A 27,959-nucleotide genomic window follows, 5' to 3' on the forward strand; every position below is an offset into this window, starting at 1 on the left:
TTTCAACCTTTTTTTTTTCAACCTTTTTGTGCTGTTCTCCGTCAGCAATGCAGGATGGTGGTGATGATCCCTGACAATAATTCGTAATCCACGTTGCTGTTCTGTCTGCTCTGACCCAGACCAGTCCCGGTCCAACCAGTGTAGTGCGCCACGCAGCTCGGACGGACCGATCGTTGAACTTTGTCAAAACCAGCGTTTGATAAGTTATCCAGTGGTGTAATAATGCCAGTGGCAGCCAGTGCCAAACCATTCCCGACGTGGCTGGTACGTCCGCATTTTCTGTCAGCGTGCATCATTTGGATCGTGATCAACGCCCACGCGCGCGCTCAGTGTACATTCGCACCCCCTGGGGTAGTTATCATTGGATACGCATTCTAAGTAACGGAGTCCCAGGCCTTATCCGCCCGGGGTTAGCCTCTTCGCCTCTCCCCCCCCCCCCAACCCACCCCCTTTCCCTCTTTCCTACCGGATCTATCCATCCTGCATCAGTCTCGAATTTGGATACGCAACACAACAGACGCCAAGCGACGTGGGGTCAGAGAAAATCCTGGGGGAAAGTTTTTTGAGTTTTCTTATTAACCGTTTATTACATAAGTGTGGCACCAAAGTGACCAACCACGTGAAGAAAGTGGGCGGAGTGAGTGGCTTGGCTTTCCCTTTTGGGGTCAAATCCCCAGATTCCGCAGGTCTGAATTTCCTAAACGGGAAAACGCTCTTTGGGTATTAATTACTTGTATATGTGTTTTGTTGTTAAGAAGGGTTGGTGGCGGGGAAGGGGGCCGTCCTCCACAAAAGCTTGCTGGAGGAGACTGGGAGGTAAGTAGGAAGGAGGTAATAGATACTGGGAAAACATGGAGCGCACGGCAAGGCCGTGAGATCAGGCGGGTTACATTGCGTACAACTCTTTATCTTGATAAATTACTCCCTACAGCCATTCACTTCCACCTTGTCCTCCTTGCACCGCGCATCAACCCGACTGCAAACGCCATTGAAATCGGAAATCACAAACCCCAGTAACCCAGCACCCCGCTGTTGACACTGTCAACGTGTCAGTGGTTGCCAGACCTCTGGTCCAACCGTGATCACGTCTGCAGGCCATACCACCGACCAAGGTGGTAATTCTCCTAGCACCTTTAATCGTACCTGCCTCTTGACGATTGGAGTCAAACCTAGACAGACATAGCCCTCGACCTTTCCCCCTGCACAGGAGTGTATTTTCCTCTCCAACGAATAGGCGTCTCCAAAAGATGGGAACTGGAAATCATAGTAAGAGTTGAGACTCTTGCACTCTTCCATTCGCCAATCGAGGGCAAATTTGAAAAGTTTGGTCAGTTTTTCTCGGAGCCTACCACGCTCGACAGGCTCTTGAAAGAAATCGGATACGGTTGCCCCATCAGTGGCTGTGAAAGGGTCCGACGGTTGACACCACCGCACACCAGGAACATATCGCGCTGGAAACGACTTCTCCGACTTGGGTAGAAGTATGTCGATATATTGAGCCATCTGGGTAGCCATGTTTTCAGCGTTTGTTTGATTTTGGGGGAGGAATTGTCTGTCCACGTATTTCGCCCAAAACCTCTCCTTTGGATTGGCCGCCACAACTGGCGCAAGACCTGTAGAAGTCAGTGGCGCTGGATCAAAGTGTCAGGAATTCTATATACACTCACATTTTTCGTGGACTTCTTCAAACATGTACTTCAACGAGTCGGAGAAGAGATCCCACGATGATGGTGATCTATTCAGACACCATGATGTGACTGCTGCACCGACCAGCGAACGACTAAACGAGTCCCAGTCAACCGTATTGGTCCTTCTTTGTAGTGCCTCGAAATGGCGACGATGGCGCGTCGGGACGAGGGTCTCGATCAGCCGTTTGAGTTGCCCTGGATAGATAACCGTGGGGTCCAGGAGGACCGTTTGGTCCATCATCCCCAAGCTGTGGATATACCCCCCAACAGCTACACTAGCCTTCGCAAGGATTGTTTCCATCGTGTTCTTGATTGTTAAACTGCATGTAAAAAGGGCATGCTCATACAGGAGCTTAGCCATCCTGGGCTGATGGTCTTCCCAGAACTCCAGTGCCTCAAGAATCTTATGACTAGGTGGATTCTGTGGCAGAGGTGAGCGATTGACTGCCGCATCTGCTGGACGCGGAGAAGTAGGGTCTTCAGTTTCCAGGTATGCTTGAGGCTCCGCAAGGGGAACGTCTCTTGCTGGCTGAATCTGTGCCTGAGATGCAGTACCATGGACAGTATTTGGTTGGACCTCAGGAGTCGGCACAGCACTGGCATATAGGGGGATTTCAGCCTCGGGTTCATCAGCATCTTGCGTCGTGATCTGCAACAAGCTGTCACTGGAGGAAGTTGACGTCACACTCCTAGCGGAGCTGACTGAATCCGTCGACTTTGCACGTTTCGATGGCGAGCAGTCGTTTGGGTCGCTTGAGCTCACTGGATCTTCAGCCTTTCGCTTTTCGCCCGGGTTGATTGCCGCAGAAGGATTATTGTCCGCACTTTGAGCGAGGTCTCGTGGCTCCTCTGACGAGAAGAGGTCTGCAAACCCGGACCCAAGCTTTTCACGATCCAGAGCTGCAACACCCTCGTCGAAAAACGTGGTGGCCGCGAACGGTGTGGTCTCATACTTGGCCAATCTGTACTTGTTCCACACACGTCTCAATTTTTCGTTGATCCTGCGTTTCAAGACAACAGTGCCTAGTTGAGGGGTACTGTAGAACTGATCGTGGAGATGTGCAGCTATTTCATCCAGGGCGAGTTCGAAATTTTGTCGCAGCGTCCCATCCGGTCCTTTATTCTGCTCTATCCACTCCAGCAGGAGCTTTTCAGCTGCAGGAGTCCACTGCAAAGGACCGCTCTTCTTTGTCATGTTGGGCGAAGCGAGGATGAGCTGCGGAGAGGGCAGTGCTATGTAGATTTATACGGGGAGAATGTGTGGATGAGGTGTACGAGACGAGAGGAGATGGACGAAAGAAGTCAAGTTCGTAAGGAGAAGTCAGTCAAGGGGAGGGCTGCGGCTTGCTTTATGTGACCATGTCTCGACCGTTACACCGAAAGGGTTTCTGCATGCAGACGTATTTTTCGATCTTGGTTGTCTGGAACTGCGGTCGACACAAAGAAAGTGGCCGTGAGCGGGGCATGGCGTGAGTCAGGAGCGGACAGATTGGCGGATTGAGTGAAGTCAGTGACTGAATGATTGCTAGAATGATTGATTAAGTGATTTGAGAGTGGCAAAAGGTCTGGTCTCAATCAAAACAGCATGTTTGCTGGCTTCACTTGAAGATCGTGGAAGACTGCACTTGTCACTTGTCAGTGTCTCTCACTTCCTACTTCCCACCCGCCATTACTGCTTCCTGTACAAGGTACTTGACAGCCTTGCCTTCATCCTCTATAAATTCTTGTTCTTCTCTCTTCATTTCAACCAGATACTCTTCCAACCAGATTTGGGCCTCCTCCGTCTCACCAGGATCCTCACATCTCACCATTGCTTCTTCCCATCCATATTCCATATCGAATATGCAGAGCCTCATCAGCCGACGCAAACACTTTCCCCTCAACCAAAATCATCAGAGCAACCTCATACAACCCGACACCCATCGCCTCAAAGTTGCCATCGATTTTGGGACCACGACTTCCTCCATTTGCTATGACAAGGTTGCCAGTGTGGAACCATTGCAATCCCGCAAAGTAGCCCGGAATGTGCTCTGCAATCCATATGAACCGGCAGGCCACAGAGTGCCGTCGACCGCTGTTGTCCATGAAGATATTGCCAGTGATGGGCGCAAGAGATTGGTGCTGAAGTTTGGGGAGGACCTCGATGCTGGCCGTTCTCATGGCGTCCTTGCTGAGATCACGTTGATGAAGATGTCGCTCCTACCTCTCTATCTTGAGAAGTCATCGGATCGGCTCACGGCGAACATGCTCAATTCTCTCAAGTCCCGCCACCAAGATGCTCTACGCAAGATTCAGTTCGAGGCCGTGACCAGTGATATGTATACACAAGATCCTCTCACGGGCCAGTTCAGACTCTGCGTTGTCAACTCAATGGAGGACTTGATCACCTTGTTCTTCGAGTTCCTTTGGCATCTCACTATGAGACACTGTGCCGCAGAGTATGGCATCGGAGTGGAGGACGTAACGAGTCTGTTTCACGAAAGTGTCGACGTCGCCATTTCTGTTCCATCAATTGGATCTGATGATTCTCCTATGGGGAATTACCAACAGTTGTTGAACAAGGCTGGATATCCCAAGAATACCTGCATCCTTTTCGAGGGAAAATCGGCCGGATTGTTTCATCTCGTCACAGAACGTGGGGGCGAAAATGACAGACTGGATCAGGTGGAACGCCAACCCGCTTTCATCATTGTTGATATTGGCGGTGGAACAACTGATATCTGCTCCGTCCGCCCATGCGAGATCAACAACGAAACTGTTATGCTTGGGTCCAGCCCCGGACTTAGCGTTGTTGATGGATCGCTCAAGCTCAATGAAATGTTCAAAGAGCATTTGCGGCAGAAATTTCCAGAAGGCTTGCTCCGATATATGGCGGAATTCCTTGGAACTGAGTCCGACCTGCTGGATGCCTTTGCGGCAGGCTTCGAATTCCATAAGAGAGATACCGGCACTGACATGAACGACATTGAGATCCAGCTTTATCGCGGCGCCCTCAAGCCAACGGAAGAGCTTTGTCGCGATACCTTCGAACTCACTAGAGACGGTCTTGTTTTGCGAAATTTCATGTTGCGCAGACTGTTCGATATGTGGCTAGACAATATCTTTCACCTTGTGGACAAGGAGGTGCGGAACGCTCGGCTCTACAATTCCGAAGTGCAATCTGTCACAATTTGTCTGGCTGGTTGGGGAAGTCGGCCCCCCTACGTCCTCGAGGCCTTCGGAAACCGTTACCGCCAACAAGGAACCAAGGTGGTGATGGTTCAAGACCTTGACCAGAGTCCGGCGGTCGCCCAAGGCAATTTCCTGTCTCTTGCAAGCCAAATGGTTATCCAGAAAAAGGTCGCCCGGGCGACATTTGGCACTCGTCTTCACATCTCGAGCAGCTTCCGCCACGTTGATACCCATGGTACACAGCGGGTGGTCCACCAGGGTACGGACTTGGAGGACCCCCGCCAGCAATCGTCCCTGACAAGAACGGTCGTTACCGAGAACCCAGTTTTCCCGTTAACCTTAAAATTTGACATCATGTCGGACACCGAATTCCAATGGGTTGAGAACGAGGGCACGGTCCAGATTGAGTTCGAGAGTTTGGGAAGCTGCGGCTTCCGCCTCGAACAACGTGGCGATGGCGTAACAGTCCTGAAGGTGCAATATTCTGTCCATGTCTGTTATCGAGGGATGGTCAGCATAATGGTCCTGACTGTGCCTCACACGGGTGATTTTGACAACACCGAAAGAAACAGAAACCTCGACATGATTGCATCCCAACCAATCAACATTCAGAAGCATGCAGCAAGAATGGACAACATCGATGACCCTTAGCATGGGGGCGGTTCTCTACTGCCAAGAAATCCAAAAGGCGTTCGTGTCAACCTTGATCGAGGAACCGGTTGAGATTTTATCTTGGGGAGAGGTTGCTTTGCCGTGTGTGACGAGTGGGAGCCGGATGACGGAGATGCCACGATACTTTTTGCTGGTTTTATTGAAATGATCGAGCTGCAAAAGTGCCGAAGGGTTGACAACGAGCTGTTTGGAAGAACAAACAAACGGACATGGGAACAGACTCTTGGTGTGCAGAGTAGCGCTGTGTGATTTGTGGTGGTGGTCGGGTCAGGACAACCGTGACGACCTTCTTATTTTGGACAAATCCCACAGATGGTCCTGTGACAGTCTTCAGCATGTGAGATATGACAGCGGGGGGTTGGGGGATATGCCACCATCACAGGGTACGATCCATTGGAAACAATCATGTCAGGATAGTCTGTCGCTCATTTTGTATCGAGAAAACAGGCCGGAAAAAGAAAGAAGGGAAAAAAGAATTCCATGGCTGCTCGATCGATGTATTGGTATTAGCGTTGGTATTGGTATTGTTATTCCCCGAAACAATTGACAAAGCGCCGTGTCCTCCCTCCGTGTGACTGTGGGTGCAGGAAAGCCCACCGTTTTCAGCGGCCAGTCCAGCTCTCCACCGGTCGTCGGGACATACAGACCTTTGCTCTTTTCTGTCCCCGTGTGTGTACGTATCTCCCTACCTGCATACCAGATACTTTGTTAGAACTGTACCAGCACCAGGCTATATTGCTCCGTACAGGTATGCAAGCTCTGTCAGCCCAACAGCCCAACGACCCAACTTGCCCCATCACCTTGCTGTACTCGTACCTGTGGCTTTCCAAATCGGACAGGCAAACAGGGACATACAGAGTAACGCGCCTACAGCGCCATCACTCCACTCAACCCCACTGTCCACAACGGCCTTTGTGCACGGTAGTGACTAAGAGGGGGGGGGAACTGGGCGTATGATGCAGACGTCTTTAGTATGCAAGTGCCGTATGGACTTGTCGAGACCTCGTAAACAACAAATCATCCCCATCCTCTTTGTAAAGTAAGTACCTAGGAGACTTTGTATCTTTGTCGGAGAGATGACGGATAGGGCGCGACGCCGGCAGTGGGGTTGGAGTGGATATTGACACCCAGAGCTGTACTCGGTGCCTACCTCTGAATAATAATAATATTACTCCGTAGGTACGGAACGGGACTAGTTCGACGCCTACCTGTATTACAAAGTACATAGACACCTCACGTCCTCGTACGAAGTGGAAGCAGAAGCCAGATTATCGGTGCTAAGGCGCGAGGTACGCTATGGTACGTATGTACCGAGTACATACTCGGTGCACAAGGGATCCACAAACAAAGGGGCCAGAAAAAGGGCGCGCGGGGCTACTAAAAGGGGAAAGACCCATACCCGATGCGGAAAGTCTGCCATTCCCGAAACCAGAAAGCGCTCCCAGCGAACCGAAAAAAAAAACCCCAATAAACAAACGAACAAAAAGATCCTCCTTGTATTTTAGACCGGAACTCGCGAATAATGCATGGGTGGCATGGTAATGGGTCCTTTTTTTTTGGTTCTTTTGCACCGTGGGTCGTGATCGTACTTGTGCTCGGTACTTTGAGTACTTACTAAAACATGATTAAACTCGTACTTGTTGACCCAAACAACTCCAAATACCACAAAGTGCGTATCTACGGTATACCTGGGTATTGGCCAAATAACCCATGACCCATGATGAATAAATGATCAATGATAGATGACGAGATAGACGCTTCTGGCTGGAAATACAGTACTTCATGCCCAAAACCAACACAAAACACAGAAACAGGAGAGAGGAGAAAAGTGTACTTTCGGTAACGGGATACGGGGGTCACCCAACATTACGCAACAACACTAGGTATGTTCACTAGGTACAAAGTGCATAGGGTCCTTTTCATCCATCTCTTGGACGTGATTAGTAAAGTAGTAGACCACGAGGCTGATAAGGATAAGGATAAGGATAAGGGCCCAGCACAAAGACCACAAAGACCGTGTGCCCTGTCCGCCCCCGTCTCCAGCGTCGAAGGGGTCAGTCGCTTACGTGGGCGGGATCGGGCCGGCACAAAGCTCTGTCTGTCTACAGACCGGCGATTTGAAAACCCGCATGGAGAAACAAAGATGATCCTTCAGGTATTGTTATAGTAAAGAGCCCGCGTCAAAGGGGCGAGCAAAAGCATAATGCGAATACATGTACGAGGTAGTTGCGCGGGTCTCCACATTCTGCAGTACGTGGCTTAATGTCTCTCGCAACAAGTCGTACACCGTGCTGAGCAGGTCACGGCACTGGACCAGGTACTCTTGTACATAATGACAGAGATCGTCTGCTGCTCGGGGGAAGAATCAAAATCCAATGTCAATCTCGAAGAGTGTCAAAGTCGGACGACCAGAGGCACACTCAAATAGTTATAGCAGGAAAATAAGGTGCCTTCACTCGCAGATTCGGCCCTTTACCCACGCTAACCATGGAACTCGATCGCCTTGCGGCAGTAATAATCTTTGACTGGCCTCAACTATACAGCTTGCGGTACGATTTCATGATACCGAACCGCCTCTTTCCCCGACACCTGCCGCTGAATCGTGAATAACGCCGATCGACAACTACCAAAGACTCGTGATAGCTGCGGACCTGGATAATCCCGTCGCTTTGTAGGAGCCTCGTGGAAGAGCTTGAAGGGTAGACGTCGGATTGGCCGGGAAGAACAACCTCGAAGATGGACGCTAGAACAAACAGAGCTCAATATGCCTAGTAAGCAAGTTCAGTACTAGCAACCTGAGTCAGGCTACCAGTCGCGGAGTCGTCCGCCATTCTCCAGAATTCCAGATCACCTGAATAGTATGCGCCTGCTGATAAAGTGATGAGCCAAGCTGATAGCCGAAGAAAACGGACCGTTGGTTGCCGTTGCGAGCTCAGACGAACGAGAAAGGGGTCTGATTTGAAAGCTGGACTGACGCGTGCTGCATACGGCGCAAATGTAGCTTCATCATCCGAGCGCATGAGCAAAGCACTTGTAGGTGACAACCCACGCCGCATGATCAACTGCCCGCACCGTTTCCAAAGAGTAGGCGCTGGAGGAAACCATTGGTAGGTCGACTTGCGCAGGCGACGAACCCCAACGACGACAATCTTGACTGGTCTGCTCGGCAAGGCTGAATATTGGCCATGCAAGGTTTGTCATCCCGTACCCAGGCTCACTCAAAAAGGTTAGTATCCGGCACCAGCTCTTGTAGAAGAGCATTGGTCTCTTCGTTTCCCATCTCAATGTCAACATCATCCGAACCACACAGAAACACACTCATCTCCAGATCCGTCCAACGGGGGAGCAGATGTCTTTTGGCAACCCAGTCTTGAGCGTAGATGAACCGCTTCACCACGTTGTTGAGGGCCTTGGCTCCATCCCGCAGTTCATCCCACTTTTGCACGTCCTCAATTACTTTGTCGGTGAAATCTTGGTACCGAGAGGCAAGCTCCACGGCGAAACAGTTCCGACCATTGCCCACCGACATGCCGACGAGCAACAACCACAAAAACAAGTCGCGTCGATAGCGCCACAGATCTGTGCCCAAGCTCTTGGCGAGGTGTGCCAGGAGCTTCTCTGCCAGCCTGAGCGGCACAAAGGCGCTAGTCCATGTTGGCGTGCTTGTCATGTAACAAACAATATATACAGCCCACCGGCAGCATTCTGCTATCTGGCCCATTTTCTTGCAACTATCTTCGTGGAAGACAAGTCGAGACTGGATAGATGCTTGTAGGTCTTCAATCTTCTCCCGGTTGGTAGCACCTATCCCGACGAGCTCTTGGAGGTAAAGGACGTAGCGAATACATAGTAAGACATCGCTGCTGATGACATCTTCGTGTAGAACAAATCCAAGTGGTAGGGTAGGCAGTGAAGCAGTAGGAAATTCTTCGCTTTGGCCGAGAAGAAGGCCTCGGAAATCTGGTTGCTGGAATTGATGTTGAGTGCACACGAGCGCGGTACCTAGAAGGTGTTGCCTGCAACGAAGGGTCAATAAGCCCACTCCGAACTGCGTCTTTGGGCTCGACGAACCAGAAAACTGCGTGCAGTACATCAGACCGTAGTTGCGTGCCATCTGCATGGCAATGCTCGAGAAGCTTATAAAGACCCTCTGAGTGTGCTGAAGATTCAGCGAGGTCACCGCAATGATGCTATTGTCCGATTAGCCTCCACTGCTCAGACGTAACGTCTTCGACATACCGCGACACAGGAAAGAAGTAGTATTGTCCCAATTGACAGTGCTCGAATATTGGGATCGTCCTTCTGCAAGTCTTCTCTCAGGCATTCGATGGCTTTCGTCTTGAGTAGAAGCGACTCGTTTGTTGTGTTACAGGAGTTATGGATGTGAAGAATAGAATAGAGAAGGGCGTAAAGAAATGCCGAGTTAGTCAAGCACTCTGGAAATAGGGAAAGCGCCGTCAAGTCCCCCTCGACAGGCCCTGAGACAAGTAGTGGTTCGGCCGCCACTTGAAAGGCACCTAAACCGGATCAACATCAGGTTTTCACGGTGCGGGATAGGACACGTACAGCTCCTGAGAAGGTAGTCAATCCGTGTTGGATCGAGATCAATGGCTTTTGAAATATGCGCCGCGTATGGATGGCATTCGTCGGTGGAGGCCGAAGCACCAACAACTGGGAGCTGACCCGAGCTCGGCAATTGGGGATTGCTTGGCTTCGAGCCAGTCTTCGCACAAGTGCATCGTCTCGGAGGACCATCGCCTGCCGATGACGACAGGAATTGAAAGGCGGTTGAGGGAGTATCAGCACCGCCGGGATTCAGGGGGCACTGTTGCGAGCCACCTTCTCGTGATGGAAGGTTTTCAATTTCCGGTTCAAGACTGCTACAGGCATCCGCGCTCGGGGGTTGTTTTCGCTTGCCGCTTTTCACTTTGCCTCCCTCTGAGAAATCTGTAATGGTCAAGGAACGAAAATTCTCTAGCCGCCGAGTGCTTTTCTGGTTTGATCTCTCCAGATTGACTTTCCGGACGTGTGATCGGAGAGCACGTACTTGGCTCGAATCCAATGAAGACCCTGGCTTCGTCTCATGCACAAAATGAATTGGTTGCGACATGGCACGGGTCGGCTGAAGGGGGGGGGGGAGGGCAGTCTTGGTGTGAGATTTCTTTTGCGGCAGAAATAAACGATTAATTATCCCCGTGAGGTAGATATAGAGGAGTAGACTCGTAGGAATGTGATAAGGGCAGTACCGAAGAGGCTTCTGAAGGCCCGTTAGCAAAGTACCGTAGCGTAAAGCATCCAGGATGCCAAAAGTCCACTTTGTCGCGGGCAGTTTCCTCCAATGTGAGGAACACGAAGGGCTTGATATCCCCCATAAATATGACTAAGGGAACCTGCCTGTAGTGCAGCGTGGAACCGTCGCTTTGGTAATGTTCGATCCTCTGCAGGCGAACTCGATTATGGCATCTCGCGTGTGGCTAATGCCCCTGTAGCTTGCTCTGAGGGCCTGCAGGACTGATGTTGTACGAGCAAAGGGGGCACCGTCGTGCTTTTCCGATTGGAGAACTCTCCCAAGACTCTGGCGGCGTGGGATAGCGTTAGGTGCCTGGGGAGGGTACAGGCGGGCGGCAGACGATCAGTGGTGGCCCGGCAATTCCGTCTTATGCTTCAAATGGCCATAAGAAGTCGCGTCTCTCCACCGAGTCCACTCTGTTTTCTATTCTCTCAACTCTCATATACGTCTGCACTTCTCTGGCTAGGGCCGTGTTGTAACTTTGAGGTGGCAAGAACGGCGGTGCTCGTCTTCTTGAACGGTGAGTCGGAACCCTGTGTGAGCTATTCAGGATGGTTGTGAACGAGCGAGAGTGGTCAGGAGGGGAGTGAAAGCACCACAACCAAACTATCTTGCTGACTCTAGCCCGCCGATGCAAGGAAACCTGTTCGCCTCCCGGCACGCCTTGGCTTGACGTCTGATACGGGACCAAAACCCAGGTCGAGGCACCAATCGTGGCGTGGTGAGCCTGGCGAACACCTCGATCAAGAGCAGGGCGCAAGACGTGGAGGCTGCGACTTTCTCCACGGGAGGCGAGTCGCGCAAGTTCATCATCGTCGATGTCTCCCGACAAGGCGGTTTGAGGACGGGGGCCGCCATCGGTAGGATATCAAGGCAAGCAATTGCAAACTTCGGCAAGGGCGTTTTTCCTCGTTCTTCGCCATTCGCCATTCGATCGCATCCGCCCGAAGCTCACCGTGCCAGCGGGTCGCTGAGATAATGGAGCCCAGGATTTAGCTTTGTCCATCACGCAGCAAGCGAGTCTGATTTTTGTCGGCTGTGCTGGATTAAAGCGGCGATATCGTCTCCGCCAATCAACCCTTGGCTCTGCATTAGCGGCTTGGCAGAGTCCAACGTCCAGCCTGGCCTTCTCCAATCCACCCCCAGACTACTATCAGCCCCTACTAAACAATATCACTCAACCTACACCGGCAGGTTCAGTGGAAGAGGAAGTGTCCACGCGAGTTGCAATTTGGAATCATGACTCCCGGCAGCTAGTCATTCTTGCCCAGACACCCTCGAGCTTGCCTCGACGCCAACCCACGCACCATGTCACCACCCTCTCCTGGCTTCTCCGAAATCCAGAAGCCACTGCACTTCCCGAGTCGGGACTCTCTCGAACTTGCCTCCCTGGCCGACTCGGAGCACGATGAGCTACCCGAGTCCGAAGAGTCCTCGCGCTCCGGCATTTCCTCCTCCCGACGACTCTCCCTCGAGAATGAGGATCCTCTGGACAGTGCGAACCCAGCATCCGCTCGTCCCAACGCTCATGGACGTTCCTACTCCGTCTCATCCGCCTTTGACTTTACACCTGCCCTGTTTCCACTTTCTTCGACTGCGGGAGGAGGATACACCGCTCTAGGAAATCCGTCAGCTGTGTCACTATCTCTAGAAAGACGTGGGGTGTTACAAAATCTAGAAAAAAACAAGACCTTGACATACCTCAACGGGCTCTCGCTCGTGGTCGGATTGATCATAGGTTCGGGAATCTTTTCTTCGCCAGCACAGGTGAATTCACACGTGGGGTCTCCCGGTGCAGCACTGCTGGTGTGGACAATTTCTGGCTTGTTGGCGTGGACGGGCGCAGCCTCGTATGCCGAGCTGGGAGGTGCGATACCACTCAATGGAGGTGCGCAGGTCTATCTAGCCAAGATCTTTGGTGAGGTGGTGGGCTTCCTATTCACTTGGTCCGCGATTCTTGTGCTCAAACCCGGCAGCGCAGCCATCATCGCCATCATATTCGGCGAGTATGTCGTTCGTGCGGCCATTGGTGCAGAGGTCGAGGATATCAATCCATGGATCAACAAAATCCCTGCACTGGCCGCGCTTATGCTTGTCACCCTCTTCAACTGCGTGTCGACACGCTTTGCTGCCCGGCTGGGTGATTTGTTTATGTTTTTCAAATTCGTCGCACTCGTGGCAGTGACCATCATCGGTATCATCGTAGCGGCCACTGGCCTCTCCTTCAACGGGCCCGCCAACAAAGACTGGCGCGACCACAACTGGTTTGAAAACACGTCGACAGACATTTCTAGCTGGGCCGTGGCACTCTACGCTGGGCTGTGGGCATTCGACGGATGGGACAATACGAACTACGTTACTGGCGAGTTTAAGAACCCCTCTCGCGATCTACCGAGGGTACTTCATACGGCCATGCCTTCTGTTATTGTGTGCTATCTTCTTGCCAACGTCGCATACATCTTTGTCCTACCTTTGGAGACTATCAACAAATCCAACACTGTTGCCGTTCAATTTGGAAGCAAAGTCTTTGGACCCATTGGGGCACTCATCCTGGCCTTGATTGTGGGCGCGTCTTGCTTTGGGGCACTGAATGCCACGACTTTCACCTCTGGACGCTTGGTCTACGTGGCTGGACGAGAGGGATACCTCCCTTCCATGTTTGGGAAGATCGGGCTGGGGACCTCCTCTGGACCGGAGACGCCGGTATCGTTGATCAACACCCGCAACAGATCATGGTTCTCGAAGAGCCTCGCCCGCCTCTTTGGGGACGAGACCATCGGTTTGGGATATACGCCCGTCAACGCAATGTTGCTGAATATGCTCCTCTGCATGATTTACATCATCCTGGGCGAGTTTGAAACACTACTTACATTCTACGGCGTCGCCGGATACACATTCTACTTCTTGACAGTACTCGGGCTCATTGTTCTACGAATACGCGAGCCTAGACTGGAGCGACCCTATCGCACCTTTATTACCACGCCTATCATCTTCTGCTGCGTGTCTTTGTTCCTGGTCAGCCGGGCTGTGGTGGCGCAGCCTGTCCAGACGATAATTGTGATTGTATTTGTGGTCAGCGGGATACCTGTGTACTATTGGCGGGTTGCGAGGCGAGAGGAGTCAGGGAGGCAAGGACGCCGGGGCATGGGCAAAAGGGAAGGACGTTTCTGGCGAAGATGGGGTCGGTCGTGATGTTAGTTCTGGAAAACATTAGGCGACATCGTTTCTTGGTTGATCACGAGCGTTACAGCATGATTGATTGCAATGGTTCTTGTAGCGGTATAGGACTGGTGGCACCCAAGGCTTTGGACGTTTGCAAGTGATTGGATAGTAAGAGCAGCATTGTCTATCAGATGGAATGGGTTCTTGCACATTTCTCACACACGAAGCATTGTCTGAAGTCCCAAACGGTGCACATATTCCCATTTGGTTCATGGACGGCACCACATGGGACTTGAGCCATAATCCAGGCACGCAGGCACGGAGAGACGCCAGGGTTGCTACGATACGAGTACCTCGCGGAAACGGGGTCATGACCATGCCTATTTCAGGCATACGTACCCTTGTCGGAGGGGCTAAGAGGAGCTAACCGGTTCTGGGTGCACGTACCCTGGCATCCTGGCAATGTTCGCCGATTACCTCGTACGTGTAGCGAGTAGATGCTGCACGGTGCAAGCTGCAAGCTACGAGTGCGTCAGATGTGTCAGATGTGTCAGATGTGATATGATATGCTATGCCATGCTATGCTATGTACTAGGTAATGTTATGTTTGGGTGTGTGAATGTATGTGTGTATGTATGTCCTTGTGCTCGGTAGATGTGGTAGGCCGCCTCGTGAATTCTCCGAGCCGAGTCTGTCGGCAGTCGAGCTAGATCCGTGGCACCGTCCGACACCGCGACACCACAGCGATTCCGAGTGGGAGGGTTGGGCATCAGGGACATCTCGACTCAACTGTCTACTCGTAATCTTTTTTCTGGCTCGGGAGTTCTCCCCTACGAGTAGAGAGGGAGCGAAGGAGCGGATGAACGAAGAAGCGGAGCCTACGGGGATAATCCGTCCTTGTCCATCTGTCTGGGATTTCTGGCGCGCGAGGCTGATCCGGAATTCACGGAAATTACCGCAGACGACGCTAGTGCTGTTATTGAGAGAACTGCACACAGAGTACCTTGTACTCGGTACCAGGACTCCGAAAAGTACGGTAGTGTAAGTGGTGTGTACTTCTACAGAAGTATTTCCTGTAGATCCAGAATATTCTTCGGCACGAAGCTAAACCGGCCGAGGAAGGCGTGCTAACTCAAACTACGATGTTTCTCTTCGCTGATGGGGGAGGGATATCACCTCACTGGACATGACATGGCATGGCATGATACAGTTTACGCCGCCGGCCGCCGGTGGTGGTGGTGGTGGTGGTGGTAATGAAGGAACTAGTGGTAGTTGGAGAGGATACCCATCAAAAGCCCTAGAGAGGTAGGTAGGTAGGTACCTAGGTACCTTGTACAGACATACCTTGTAGTAATAATAACAACACAAACCGCTACGCTAACAAACACCAGCGCAAATAATAGATGTGTAAGCAGAATCCACATCCATACCTACTAAAGGACCTAGTAGTGGTAGTAGGCACTCACGGTACTTAAGAACTCGGTACGTATCCGTGCGCCACACCATTCCTATTCGGACCACATTGCCCTGTTCCGGACTAGTGCGTGGGTAACAGCGCTAGTTCCGCTTTCGGCCACACCTGCCCCGCTGGGCCGCTTAGTTCTGGTTCGGGGCGGCGTTTACAAGCAGCGCGAAGAAACATGGGCGGAAGAGGATGGGGAGGGATTACTAACCAATGCCCATCAGAGGGGGCGAGGGGGACAATACCTCACTCAGTTCCTCGCAACTTATGACCTATGACCTATGTACGTCTCCCCCCTCCCCCCTCTTTGTACGTTACCAAGGATGGCACGAGGAATGGATGGGAAACGGACGGACGGTAGGGCCCGAGTATTTGTGTTAACACGATAGTTCTTGATCGGGCCTCTCTTCCTCTTCCGGCCCCCATTGCCTTTTCCGGCCCCTTTGCCATCCATCCCTCGATCTACGACTATCTACATCCTCGTATCCAGATAGAGTCTCTTTTCCATCCCGATCAGAATATCACTCATATACCCTCCTCCTCTCTATCTCTCCTCTCCCATCCACCCTCGCTCCTTATATCTCTTGGCTCGCTTCCTTGCTCGCGCGCTCGGCTCGCTCGAAATTTCATCGAGATCCATCCGCCTCCAAGATCATTTATCGGATCAAGCGAAATTCCCTGATTCAACCTAAAACCTCAATAGGCCATTTCAAATCGCTCTCGAGAGATGTTGGCCAGATTCAGAAATCGCGACTAAAAGGAGAGTAGGGGAGGGTAGGGTCCAAGACGGTGATGGGAGCCGCACGACAAGGCAAGGCGAATGCGGCTCGTGTCTCTGCTGCCGACTTGGAACAAAAGCCTCTACACGAGAATTTCTACCCGCTGGTCTTTGTACGTCCAACGTCTAGAACCTAGAACACGGCTCTGCCTTGCTGGATCAACAGCCCTGGATCCATCGACCTAGCGTCTGGGGAGCATTTTGCGCAAACCATATTGGAAAGGGGGGCAGGCCTCGGGAGAAATCTCGCGGCGAAGAAGAGCCAAGGGCAGAAGAGAAACAGAAAGTTGCCGGCATTGCTTGTCCCCTCCGAGCTACGAGCACGACTTATCGTTCCCTTCTCCACAAGCGAGCTCAAAGGTGGTCGGCAAAATGTGCACCTTGGTATTTGCTGGCATGCATCTCGATCGAAAGAGAGACGGCGCCACCATCGTTGTCGAGCTTGAAAGCCAAGGCATCGTGGTGGGAGACAAAACATACCAGAGAGGACCAGGACTGGCACATGTCAACACCGCTAGCGACCTCTTCTGCCTCTCACCTAACCCATCTCCAGCTTTGCTCTCGTCACAACTTTGACAACTATGGTCTCGAGTGATTCTCACCGTGAAGCCTTTGCCTCTGACGATCTGCAGTTTCGGTGGCGTTTGACACAATGACTTGGCTTTTCTTCATCTTATTGAGCTGTTCCATTGCCAGCACTGGTCTGCACTCATCGGATCCACCGGTTCCACCGGTCTTTCGCCACAATGTTGAAGTAAGGAATTTGTCATTGTCCTTTCCCCCACCGACGTCCTTGGATACACTGCTTTTTCCAACACGTCGCCTCCCCCATAGTGCGTTCGCTTTCAAGACTAGTCATTCCTGGCCCCTGATTCCAGCTTCGTCTGCTGCTTTCTTTTGCCTCCTGTCAGACTGCTTCGCCTACCAGTTGAAATCTGCAAACCCGGGGCAGCGGCTAAGTCTACACTGCGTAGACGTGGCTTTGTGGAGGGAGCACTTCGTACTGGCTTAGAAAAGAGTGGGAACGGCCCTGCCTTGGTGGTATGCGAGAGTGGCACATTTGACTTTGTTGAAGGGCCCCGAATTTTCTTTTGTAGTGCCCGAGTTGCGACTTCGTGTGGTGATCTATGTAGACCCAGAGGCAACCGCGGCAGCGACTGCTCCGCGGGGGCTGCGCTTTGATATCCAGAAGCTGGCTGTGTGCCGATTGACTTGATAGCATGGTCCTGAGGCGGGTGAACTGGGCCCAGCGTTTCCAGCCTGGATCCCCAGCTCGGCGAGTCCGAGGAAGCGGTGGCTTCATGACCATGAGCGAGATTTGCAGAAACCAGTTCGTCCTCAGAGACATTCTCCTCGCGCTTCCACTTTCGCCAAAAGTCGAGTAATTCAAGATCCCTTGAGCGTAAGGGAAGCTTTGCCTCGTCAACAATGGTAAGAATTTCAGTTGCGACCAAGCGCATCCCTGTATACCGCTGAATTGTATCCAGTCTCTCGTTGAATGTCGTGAACAAGCAATAGGCCGTCAGCCTCCTGATGGCTTTTTCTCTTTTGACCTTCTGTTCTCGCCTCGAAAGCTTTTTGAAGTCTTTTGTGTGTACTCTTGCCCAGAAGATTGATGTAGCCCAGTGTTCTGCAATGCTGGCAAGATGTAGCAGTCGTTGGCGAGGCAGCCATCGTTGTCTGGGCAAGCCGTCATCGTTCACCCCTGATTGCCTGTATACCAAGACAGGGCCCAGCGAAAGACCATCAACATGGGAGTAAACTGACGAGCTGGATACCGCTTTAGTCTCCTTGTTGGCAGTCACTCGGTACAGCTGCAGTGCAGCATAGGCGCGCGAGGCGAGATCTGGGGTTATTTGTTAGCAAAATCCCAATTCGAGGAGAACTGTAACCCACGATGAAGAAACTGAAGAGGTTCGATTGATCCGACCCTCCTAATGGCACGAAATTCTGTCCCTATAAGCAGATCTCGCAACGCCCGCGGAAGGTCGATAGCCGGCAAAGAGCAGCCAAAAACCTGGGAAGCCATTGCTGACAGAATACTCCCTGACCGGTCCTTGGACGATAACGCACTATAAGGGGCAACATAGCTGAGACGATCACAGAGCTCGACAGCGCCGTCCAGTTCAATCGACGGACCGCTCGCCAGCAACTGCCTCTGGTTTTCGACGTCAACACCGACCTTCAAAATCGAAGCGTCTTGCATGATGTCAACAAAGGGCTCCTTCGAGATGAGGGACAACTGGTTCATCAATGCAATATGGATAATTGCAACCTCGTGGTCATTTGCAAGAATCAGAAATTCGACCAGACGAGTGCCCTGAGTTTTGGCGGTCTGTATCGTGTCAAAGCCTAGGACCTTGCAGCCAGTGAACCGTGGTAACACCATCCGGAGCCCCGAGTACGTAAGGACGTAGTGGATTGGGATCGCCGTACCGAGAGGATACAGTGAAGTAGTAGTCTGCCAGGGTACGCCGTGCTTGACAGTAGCTCGAAGCTGGGCGGCACTATAGCGAGCGACAGACAAAGCAGTCGGGGCAGAATCACTTCTCTCTGCCAGCAAACGACGGCCTCCTTCAAGGTTTGGTTTATCCGAACACATCTTGCGAACACCAGACCAGAGCATAACGAACTCGGTCAGAAGCAGAATGTCACGTTGAGTGTCGGAGAGATGGCCGTACGCCTCTTCCAGCTTCATCTTCAACCGAGCTGGCGGTGATCTCGATGGGATTTTGAGCAGCGTCAACAGTCCAGCGTAAGAGCTCTGAAGGCCCACGAAATCTCGATTGTGTGCAATCAGAGGTCGCAGTTTGGAAAACAGCTCCCTCTGGAGGGCGGTGTCTGCAAGCTCTTCAAGATTCTGTCGCACATCACGAATCGCAATCCTGCTCAGCCAGCGCAGCTTCGCGCCGTGGAAGAGAAACGGGCTTTCGTAAAACAGCTTCAACAAGCGCCGCGACGAGGGCTTGTAGAAAAGGCCCGACATGCGTCTCAGATGGAAGTAGTCCTCCATGATGCGCTCCGCGTTCAGGCCTATCGTATTGACCAGTAGCTGCAGCGGGTAGGTGAGTCTGTGGTGGCTGTAAATTTCCGCCGAGCACAGTACTTGAGCCTTGAGCCTTCGTATTTGTCGGAGATCGTGCAATGTCATTGAAATCACCCAAGCCGTGTCAATCACTTGGTTGCGAAGCCACAAGATCTCGTACAATCGGAGTCTGACCCGCGTCGGCAAGGACGCCCCAGGCTTCTCATCTTTGACAATGTCTGGGTTCCGCAAGTAGGCCCAGTAGCGCTCGGAATCATTGAGCTCTCGCAGGATCGGCGCGAGATTCTCATCGCTCAGCACCTCCTTCACATCAAAGTAGATGGAGTTGCCAATGTCTCTAGTTCGCTCATTGAGACCCCCTTCGCTGTACCACTCTGTAAGTTGGGACTCCAGGTGCTTTGCTCTTTCCAGCAAACGACAGCGCTTCAGGTAACGACCGATGCTGGCCTTGTCGTTTAAGGGGAAATCATCGATCTTTTCGCTGAGGTCTTGAGCTTTGCGGGATCTGTGCATCCATTCCTCTCGCTTGCGCGCAATAATCTCCGTTCTTGCTCGGTGGGCTTCTTGTTTCCGTATCCGCTGTTCCTCTGCTCTGGCTTTCAGAACCTCCTGCTCCATTCGATTCTGCTCTTCCTCCTGTCGTGCGGATTCTAGCTGTCTTGCCTCCTCTCTCCTTCGACGCTCTTTTTCCTGCTCACGTTCTTGGACCGGGCTTTTGGGCAAAGATATCTCGGGATTGGCACTTTTGCCGGGTCGTGTTTTGTCCGCAGTGAACGAGCCCATGCCAAGATAAGGAGGGTATCGGACGCTTGTTCGCTTCGAAAGGTTGGGTTGTGGCGGGGGGACAATACTCGGATGTGATGGCGGCGGCGGCTTTCTGGGGAGAGTCGGAGTAGGTCCGCATTCTCTGGTAGAGTCCTTGAGCGACGAGCCAGAGCGGGTGTGGAAGGGCTGGATGCGGATGTTCAAACCGCGCGAAATATCCTGACCTGAGACATGATGTGCCCCGGTCAGAGGGTGACTAGGGAGGAAGTTGCGCGAAGTATTTTTCGTGGTTCTCGAGGTACGTTCGAGGGTGGTGCCTGGTGATGCGGCACCAGGTCCATCTTCGCCTTCGGGCTCGCAAGAGCATCTAGATTCTGCCACTCTATATCTCTCCAGGCGTAGGATCTGGCTGATAGAGAACTCTTGTTGGCAACAAGCTGTGCAAAGTCTCAGGGAGGGAGACACCAGGCTGGACCCAACCGAGCCGCGAAGGAGTCGGTTGCATCCATTGGACATGGAAGACGAGGGCGCCAGAGACAGCCTCGTACAGACCTAGCACCTAGTGATGATGTACGTCGTTCTATGACAAGGCACCTGGTAAGGATGGCGCGTAACTCCCTCGACAAATCTTCTCCATTGAGATATTCGTGCGGGAAAGAGAGTCTGTGCGGGGATATGCTTCACCGTGGCGCAGCCTCGCAGCCTCGCAGCCTCGCAGCCTCGCACAGCCTTACCAAGTACATATTAGTGGAAAGGAGGGAATTTCCAGAAGAATCTGCATTATATTTCTCTTGCGGTTGAAGTTATCTCGTCCTTCACGAATCCTACTGAGGGCTTTGAGCCAGATAGGGCAATCCTTCACACAGTCAAAGTCCTCCCCTGCTGCGAACTCTCCCGAGCGAGTTCAACGAGCCTTATGACACCCACAGCCTGCTCCGGGGCCACGGGGATCTGAGAAACATCCCCATCGAGCGCGGCAGCGAGACGTCGGTAGTACTCGGTGTACGTCGCAGGCTCTACGGTCGGAGCAACCTCGCTGGAAATCTTGCCGTCTCTGTACAGATTCAAGGTCCCATACTTGTCCTCGCTCTCGATGCCATAGCCCTTGTCCCCGGGTTTCAGACCTTGCTTCCGAAGCTGGTCCTCTTGCGGATCGAGGTGAAACTTCTTGAAAGAGCCTTTGTCTCCTCGGACCCAGTACCTCAGTTGACTCACCTCTGGACTGACGACTCCCGCCTTGACCGTGACCAGCATCTTCGGGCTCGCATAATGGAGCAGCACCGTGCAGGAGTCCTCCAATCCGGTGGTGTTCACTTCTCGCTGTGACCCAACGAACCCGGTGACCTTCTCCGGCATGCCGAACAAGCTGACGACCTGGTCCATCAGATGAGTCCCTAGATCATAGACCGCACCAGTCCCGGGGGCATGGTGGGCCTTCCAGTTGTCTGGGGGCGGCTCCGGTCGGTGTCGATCGAAGTGAGTCTCGAATTCGACTATACGTCCCAACGTGCCATCCTGAATGTACTTCTTCAACGTCAAGAAGTCCGAATCCCATCGTCGGTTCTGGTAGACGGTGAGGATCCTGTTTTGGGATTTAGCCAGATCAACGAGTTCCTGTGCTTCGGCCGACGTGGGTGTAAAGGGCTTTTCGACAACCACTGAAAACCCATCAATCAGTCCATGTAATCTCACCGAAGATAGAAAATACATACCATGTTTGTTCGCGAGAAGCGCCGCCTTTGCCAATTGAAGATGCGACTCTGGCGCCGTTGTGACGACGACGACATGGACCTGGTCGTCCTTCAGCATCTCCTCCACCGATCTGTACGGCTTGATATTAGGCCAGTCCTTGCTCGCATCATCGTCTGGCTTCGGGCTTCTCTGCACGATGGCATAGAGATTGAAATCCGGTACCGCGTTCACAAAGGGGATATGGAAGGTCTTTGCGCTCAAGCCATATCCGATGATTCCGACGTTGTATCTGCCTCCGGCCATTTTTGTATAAAGCTGCTCCTATGATTTTATTTTTCCCGTCACCTATACCGCGAGCACTGTCAAAGAAGGTGACTATAAATACTATGCTTCGTTCGTGACAATCAATGTCTCGCTTTTGCAATCAATACGCAATTGTTGAGATCCTTCACGTGTCAAAATACTGAAAGGGAAATATATCCGCAAACCGTAGCAGATCAACCAAAAAAAATCATGTCATCGATGTAACACCAGAAACTCCCCAATGGTCAAAGCGGGACAGGCGCGCGCTGAAATTTCCGATTCGAGACTGATGAGCAGAAATGTCTGTTCCCTATTCCTTTGGGTCTTATTAATTCGATTCGAGGATATTGGTCGTCCAAGTTGATGTCGCTATACCAAGCATCCTGGTAAGGTGAATATATCAGATATCCAACTCTCTGGGTCTTTTGCAGCGCTAAGCAGTCATCGGGGCAAGCAGTTACGCCCATGGCTTATAGCTTGCACATCTATAACAGCAGAGGAGTGCAGCTTCAGTAGCAGTAGCATTCCTCATTCCTTGATCTCAACCTTTGATATCCCTCAATTCAGGTCCAAACACATCTCCATCCCTTTCCAGCCTCTCCCGCTCCAATTTGCGCTTCTTGAGAGCCTTTTCTGCATCTGTTCCCTCGGCCCCCTCCCTCTTTGCTGCCGCCTTTGCCCGTGCTACTGCCACGATGTCCATCTTCTCCGGATTCTGACATACGGTCAATTTCTTGCCGATTCGTCGCATTTCCTTGCGCTGGGCGGCGTCGTCGTCGGAACTTCGATAAGACTCGAGAAGAGTCGCACAAGAAGCTATCGTCGCCGTTAACTTTTGCTTGAAATGTTCCGCGGTGGCCTCAGGGCCGTTGGCCAGGAGTGGCAGAGCATCGAGTTTGGCACTGATGTACGCTTCCACGAGCTCTCGATCAGCTATCATGACCGCAGCAAGCCATATTTGGCTGGGTGTAAAGAGGAAATAGGCATCTGTCATTTGTGCCGCTGTAGCTAGAAGCTTCTTCGCTTTGTCCGCGGCGACGCCGACTCGTTTCTCGCTCCCACTAGCCTTGGTGATGCTGCTTCCTAATCTGCCTTCCTCTGCTAAGACGTTCATCTCGACGTGTCCTCCCTGGAGACCCTTCATTGGATGCCGCACGTCCAGCGTGAACCTGAGGCCTTGCAAGAGCAGGAATTCGGGGGCTTTCACGTCGTCTTCACTGACATTGTTGAGTTCAGCGACAAAACGTGACAGCGAGATGTAGAAGTGGTCGGCCTTGGTGGCGAGATACAGCGCACACATCATGATTTGTTTTGGATGATATGTCATTGGCGAGTTTGTGAGGTAGAATCGGCGGAGGTACTGAATCGCTGTAGCCTAGATACAACGTATTCAGAGACAAGGCTCCCACGCTGAAATTCCGAGAGTAGTGCGCTTATAGGAGGAGGGGACGCAACAAGTCAAATTCGTCAGACAGACGACAGTGAGAGACATGAAAAGAGAGCTATCAACATACCACCACATGTGAAGGTATTCTCGGATTCATGGCTTCACCCATGTCCATAATTTTAGAGCATCCCCATTCAACAATCTTAAGCTCCTCGGCTACTGTCAGAGTCTCGATCTCGACATGATCTGCACGAGTGTCATCGTTGTGATTGTCTCCATTCTCTGACGACCCATTGGCAACATGTACGCGCCGAAAAGCAGCTCTCACCCGTTGAGAGGCGAGTTTGTTCGTCTCCTCTCGTATTCGAGCCAGGGACTCCTTGGTGTAGGACCAGTAGCGGTACTGTGACGAGGCTCGGTAGACGTCGTCTTCAATCATGGCGTCATGTGATCATTTGACATGCTATGCAATCATCGGTTCAAAATGTTGGATCTCACTCGCTTGAGAATCATCTACCAGTGATGGGTGGTCTATGAAGTGAGATGTAGTATGTAGAGAGTCGAGACACAGAATAAGGACGGTCGAGTGTGAAGTTTCAGCCTGCTTCATTTTGGGGAAATCCCCCAATCATATCAACGAAAGCAATGCTGTATTCTAGACGCAGTCTTAGCCTCTCCTTCGTCACATGGAGCACTTAAATACATTGTGAAGAGTTGCTGAAACAGCGTCAGACCTTACAGATGATGCTTACCCCCGCAATAGCTTTTTCTTTTTAATATCAAAGGCAGCATATGGTTCATAATTCTCGTGATGTACATCCTGCCGAAACCACCGTCTAGGTGGTCGTCGAACCCTACCATATCAACACCAGCGCTTTTTATGCATAGAACAACCAGGTAGCTCTGAGGTATATCAGCGCACCTAAGGCTCGCCCAACAGTCTGGCCGTGATGTCGCCCATGTACGCCTCTTCCAATTCATAGTCCTGGCCACCGTTTCTATCAATGCCCACGTAATTGAATGCCTCCACTACGCGCTCCACATCAAATCCCATCATGACAAACCGGTCAATTAGGTCTTTGTTGTAGCCGTCGTATACGGCAATGTTGGCCTGGGCTTCTCTCTCCTGACTTTCCTTCTCGGCCGCCTCGATGTCCTTGTCAGTAGCCCCTCCGCTACTTTCACCGATGAAAGCCCTGGGAGCCCCGGCATATTTCACCGCCCATTCTCGTGCCTGTCTCTCGAATTCTTTGGGGTTCTTGATGAGCTGGTTCGCAACCACCGCATCTTGGGGATCTTTGGGCTCTGGGGAGCTAAGCAACGACTGCAATGAGATCATGGCAGATTTGATCGTTAGAACGGGAGACCATCCTGTGCTTAGCGTGTCTAGACAAATGGCGCCCTACAGAATCTGTCAGTCACCCAGGAGTGGCCAGTTGAGTGGAGGAACATACAGTCTGACTGGAAATATTCGGGTGCCAGATCCTTGTCACAAACTTCATAACTGGCGGCTTGAATGGGTATTCATTAGGTATCTTGATCGAGACCTCGTATGTACCACCCTCGTACGGTGTCCCTGAAGGGCCTTTGAACGATCCTCTCAAATCTGTGATGCTATCCCCAATAGGCTCAGCAAAGATTTGAGAGGTTGAGTCCGCACGAATATCCGCCAGATCTTTGGCTATCCTTCTTGCCTTGTGACCTGCCATTGTGTTCGTCTAGAGCGAGAAAAGAGAAGGGACAAGCGGCGGACCGTTGCGACTGAGGGTCGTGTTCTATGGGACGGTGCTGGGTCAGATGGAGAGGTGCGAGATAAGGCTGATAGACTTTGGCGAAGGTATGAAGAAGGTGCTCAAGAAGATCGAATATTGTGGAGTGCTTAGAGAGGGACAGGAACGAACGAGGCTGTGAGCTAGAATCACGTCGAATACAAGTAGATTGTGGGTGGATGAGTGGGAGGGGTGGCAGTCCGTAGTAGAGTGGACTGAGGATGCGAACTCTGAACAGTCTCAGCCGATGAGTCGAGATGCTAAGATGACAGTTAACAATACAGCAAGAAGAGCTGGTTGGTGTGTCACACAGCCACCGTGGACGTGTTGCCTGGTCTGTGGCCTACGAAGAGATGGAGCGCAGCCTCACTTTCATAAGCATGAGGCAGCTGATGGGAATCGGAGAAAGTCCTCCTCTCCTCATCGGCGAATCGGCGAGATCAGCCACGATTGCTCCAGCCACTACAACACTAGCCACGCCTTGGCACCAGAACAGGCGCGACGAGGCATCGTCACGCATCCGTCCCAAGTTGCTGTAATTAACTGTTCGGTCTCATCTAGCCACTCCCCATCTCAACTCTCTCGCTCTTCAACAACTCTTTACAGGGGTATCACAGTCCTCTGACATCCTCTCTTCCATCGTTTGCGCTATGGTGAGAACGAATGCCTTAACGACCCTTGTCTATTGCTCTGCTAACATCCTGTAGGGGAACCAGCAATCATCACAGCAGGGAGGTGGTCCTGGTCAAGGAGGGAAAGATGACAAGGACAAGAAGGTAAAACAGGTTCAGAGGTCCAAGGCAACTCACTGACACTCTTCTCAGAAGGATAAGCCCAAGTATGAACCTCCTCCGCAGCCCACCACTAGAATCGGCCGCAAGAAGCGCAAGCAAGCAGGCCCAAGTGCTGCCGCAAAGTTGCCCACCATTTACCCAACCGCCCGTTGCAAGCTACGATATCTTCGAATGCAAAGAGTCCATGACCATCTCTTACTAGAAGAAGAATATGTCGAAAACCAAGAACAGATCCGGAAAACAAAAGCTGCTCAGACACAAGCTCCTGCTGCTGCTACAGACGGCGAACTCCTCGATCGCAATTCAGACGAAAGAAGTAAGGTCGACGACATGCGAGGTAGTCCGATGGGAGTCGGCAATCTGGAAGAACTGATTGATGACGACCACGCTATTGTCTCCTCCGCCACTGGCCCCGAGTACTACGTCTCTATCATGTCGTTCGTCGACAAGGATCTTCTCGAGCCCGGCGCCTCGATCCTGCTTCATCACAAGTCGGTCTCTGTCGTCGGTGTACTTACCGATGATGCCGATCCTTTGGTATCCGTGATGAAACTGGATAAAGCACCTACAGAATCCTACGCTGATATTGGTGGATTGGAATCCCAAATACAAGAGGTGCGGGAAGCCGTTGAGCTCCCCTTACTGCATCCAGAGTTGTACGAAGAGATGGGTATAAAACCTCCGAAGGGTGTTATTCTCTACGGTGCCCCCGGCACAGGCAAGACTCTTCTCGCCAAAGCCGTCGCAAACCAAACTTCGGCCACCTTCCTCCGCATTGTGGGCTCCGAGTTAATCCAGAAATACCTTGGTGATGGTCCCCGACTAGTGCGTCAGCTGTTCCAAGTCGCCGCTGAAAACGCGCCTTCGATTGTGTTCATTGACGAAATCGATGCCATTGGCACGAAACGTTATGAATCAACATCCGGAGGTGAGCGGGAGATTCAGCGTACCATGTTGGAACTGCTCAACCAGCTCGATGGGTTCGACGACCGCGGCGATGTGAAAGTGATCATGGCGACCAACAAGATTGAGACCTTGGATCCGGCCTTGATCCGACCTGGCCGTATCGATCGCAAAATTCTCTTCGAGAACCCTGATACCGCCACCAAGAAGAAGATCTTCACCCTCCACACGAGTAAGATGTCACTTGCCGAAGATGTGGATCTCGACGAGTTCATTGCCCAGAAGGATGACTTGAGTGGTGCCGATATCAAGGCTATCTGCTCCGAAGCTGGGCTGAGGGCTCTGAGAGAGAGGAGAATGAGAGTCAACATGGCCGACTTCCGGAGCGCAAGGGACAGTGTAATGAAGACGAAGAACGAGGGCGAGCCCGAGGGTCTATATTTGTAAAACTACAGCATTTGGTGCGGAAGTTGTGGACTGTGTTGAAGGAGAGCCCGAAAGCAAAGCAGAAGGCAGAGGAATAGGAGCGGAGGACAAGGAACCTGTATCTCTAGGATCGTCGCACGGCAGATAGAGTCAAATCCGAGACCGTTTCTGGGATAGAACCAACAGAGTCAAACTCTGTGTTCCGTGGTGGTTCAGCGTCACTGATTCAGTCGAGAGATATACGCTTGCTTGACGCATATGCTTTCCTTCGTTTGAACATCTTAGGATGAGCGAACAGGAATTGAAATCTTTCGTGTCGACTCGTTACGGCGTCATAGGATTCGTCCATCTATGTATGTACTGCATGTACATAGGTACATAGGCGGGTAGCTATCTATCTGTCTGTCTATCTAGGGTTGGTAGGTAGGTAGATACCTAGGTCTATCGGCGTGGTGGACGGTTAGGTAGTGTGTGTTAGCAAGCAAGCCAGCCCGCCAGCCCGTCTATTTTGTTTGCACCTCGTATGGTCTCTCAAAGAAACACTTCCGGCGCCGTACTTTGTATGCACAGCTGGCCCACATACCTTGACCTGCGAGTAATTCTGTGGATGTACCGAGGACAGCGACATCGCGAGGACAGTACAGTGCAGTG

The 27,959-nt window shown here is 51.9% G+C and overlaps 9 protein-coding genes across 9 annotated transcripts; 3 read left to right on the plus strand and 6 right to left on the minus strand.

Moving 5' to 3' along the window:
- Positions 1-918: 918 nt before the first annotated feature.
- Positions 919-2,883, minus strand: Z517_10955 (uncharacterized protein; the record flags this gene model as incomplete). Its single annotated transcript, XM_013424563.1, has 3 exons — positions 919-1,038; positions 1,144-1,613; positions 1,668-2,883. 3 exons carry the CDS (start codon positions 2,881-2,883, stop codon positions 919-921), a joined length of 1,806 nt encoding a protein of 601 aa, XP_013280017.1.
- Positions 2,884-3,530: 647 nt separating this feature from the next.
- On the plus strand, positions 3,531-5,510 carry Z517_10956 (uncharacterized protein; the record flags this gene model as incomplete). The annotated part of the gene is made up of 1 exon (XM_013424564.1): positions 3,531-5,510. One exon carries the CDS (start codon positions 3,531-3,533, stop codon positions 5,508-5,510), a length of 1,980 nt encoding a protein of 659 aa, XP_013280018.1.
- Positions 5,511-8,745: 3,235 nt separating this feature from the next.
- Positions 8,746-10,641, minus strand: Z517_10957 (uncharacterized protein; the record flags this gene model as incomplete). Its single annotated transcript, XM_013424565.1, has 4 exons — positions 8,746-9,547; positions 9,603-9,721; positions 9,771-10,048; positions 10,098-10,641. 4 exons carry the CDS (start codon positions 10,639-10,641, stop codon positions 8,746-8,748), a joined length of 1,743 nt encoding a protein of 580 aa, XP_013280019.1.
- A 1,488-nt stretch (positions 10,642-12,129) lies between these two features.
- Positions 12,130-14,013, plus strand: Z517_10958 (uncharacterized protein; the record flags this gene model as incomplete). Its single annotated transcript, XM_013424566.1, has 1 exon — positions 12,130-14,013. The coding sequence occupies one exon, from the start codon at positions 12,130-12,132 to the stop codon at positions 14,011-14,013; it is 1,884 nt and encodes a 627-aa protein (XP_013280020.1).
- Positions 14,014-17,074: 3,061 nt separating this feature from the next.
- On the minus strand, positions 17,075-20,550 carry Z517_10959 (uncharacterized protein; the record flags this gene model as incomplete). Its single annotated transcript, XM_013424567.1, has 2 exons — positions 17,075-18,069; positions 18,120-20,550. 2 exons carry the CDS (start codon positions 20,548-20,550, stop codon positions 17,075-17,077), a joined length of 3,426 nt encoding a protein of 1,141 aa, XP_013280021.1.
- Positions 20,551-20,892: 342 nt separating this feature from the next.
- On the minus strand, positions 20,893-22,029 carry Z517_10960 (uncharacterized protein; the record flags this gene model as incomplete). The annotated part of the gene is made up of 2 exons (XM_013424568.1): positions 20,893-21,692; positions 21,747-22,029. The coding sequence occupies 2 exons, from the start codon at positions 22,027-22,029 to the stop codon at positions 20,893-20,895; spliced, it is 1,083 nt and encodes a 360-aa protein (XP_013280022.1).
- Positions 22,030-22,570: 541 nt separating this feature from the next.
- On the minus strand, positions 22,571-23,855 carry Z517_10961 (uncharacterized protein; the record flags this gene model as incomplete). Its single annotated transcript, XM_013424569.1, has 2 exons — positions 22,571-23,404; positions 23,544-23,855. 2 exons carry the CDS (start codon positions 23,853-23,855, stop codon positions 22,571-22,573), a joined length of 1,146 nt encoding a protein of 381 aa, XP_013280023.1.
- Positions 23,856-24,338: 483 nt separating this feature from the next.
- On the minus strand, positions 24,339-25,125 carry Z517_10962 (uncharacterized protein; the record flags this gene model as incomplete). The annotated part of the gene is made up of 2 exons (XM_013424570.1): positions 24,339-24,818; positions 24,871-25,125. The coding sequence occupies 2 exons, from the start codon at positions 25,123-25,125 to the stop codon at positions 24,339-24,341; spliced, it is 735 nt and encodes a 244-aa protein (XP_013280024.1).
- A 710-nt stretch (positions 25,126-25,835) lies between these two features.
- Positions 25,836-27,329, plus strand: Z517_10963 (uncharacterized protein; the record flags this gene model as incomplete). Its single annotated transcript, XM_013424571.1, has 3 exons — positions 25,836-25,838; positions 25,893-25,961; positions 26,010-27,329. 3 exons carry the CDS (start codon positions 25,836-25,838, stop codon positions 27,327-27,329), a joined length of 1,392 nt encoding a protein of 463 aa, XP_013280025.1.
- Between the last annotated feature and the right edge of the window lie 630 nt (positions 27,330-27,959).

This window comes from Fonsecaea pedrosoi (genome assembly GCF_000835455.1).
Source record: "Fonsecaea pedrosoi CBS 271.37 unplaced genomic scaffold supercont1.7, whole genome shotgun sequence".
In the NCBI taxonomy this organism is placed as follows: Eukaryota; Fungi; Ascomycota; class Eurotiomycetes; order Chaetothyriales; family Herpotrichiellaceae; genus Fonsecaea; species Fonsecaea pedrosoi.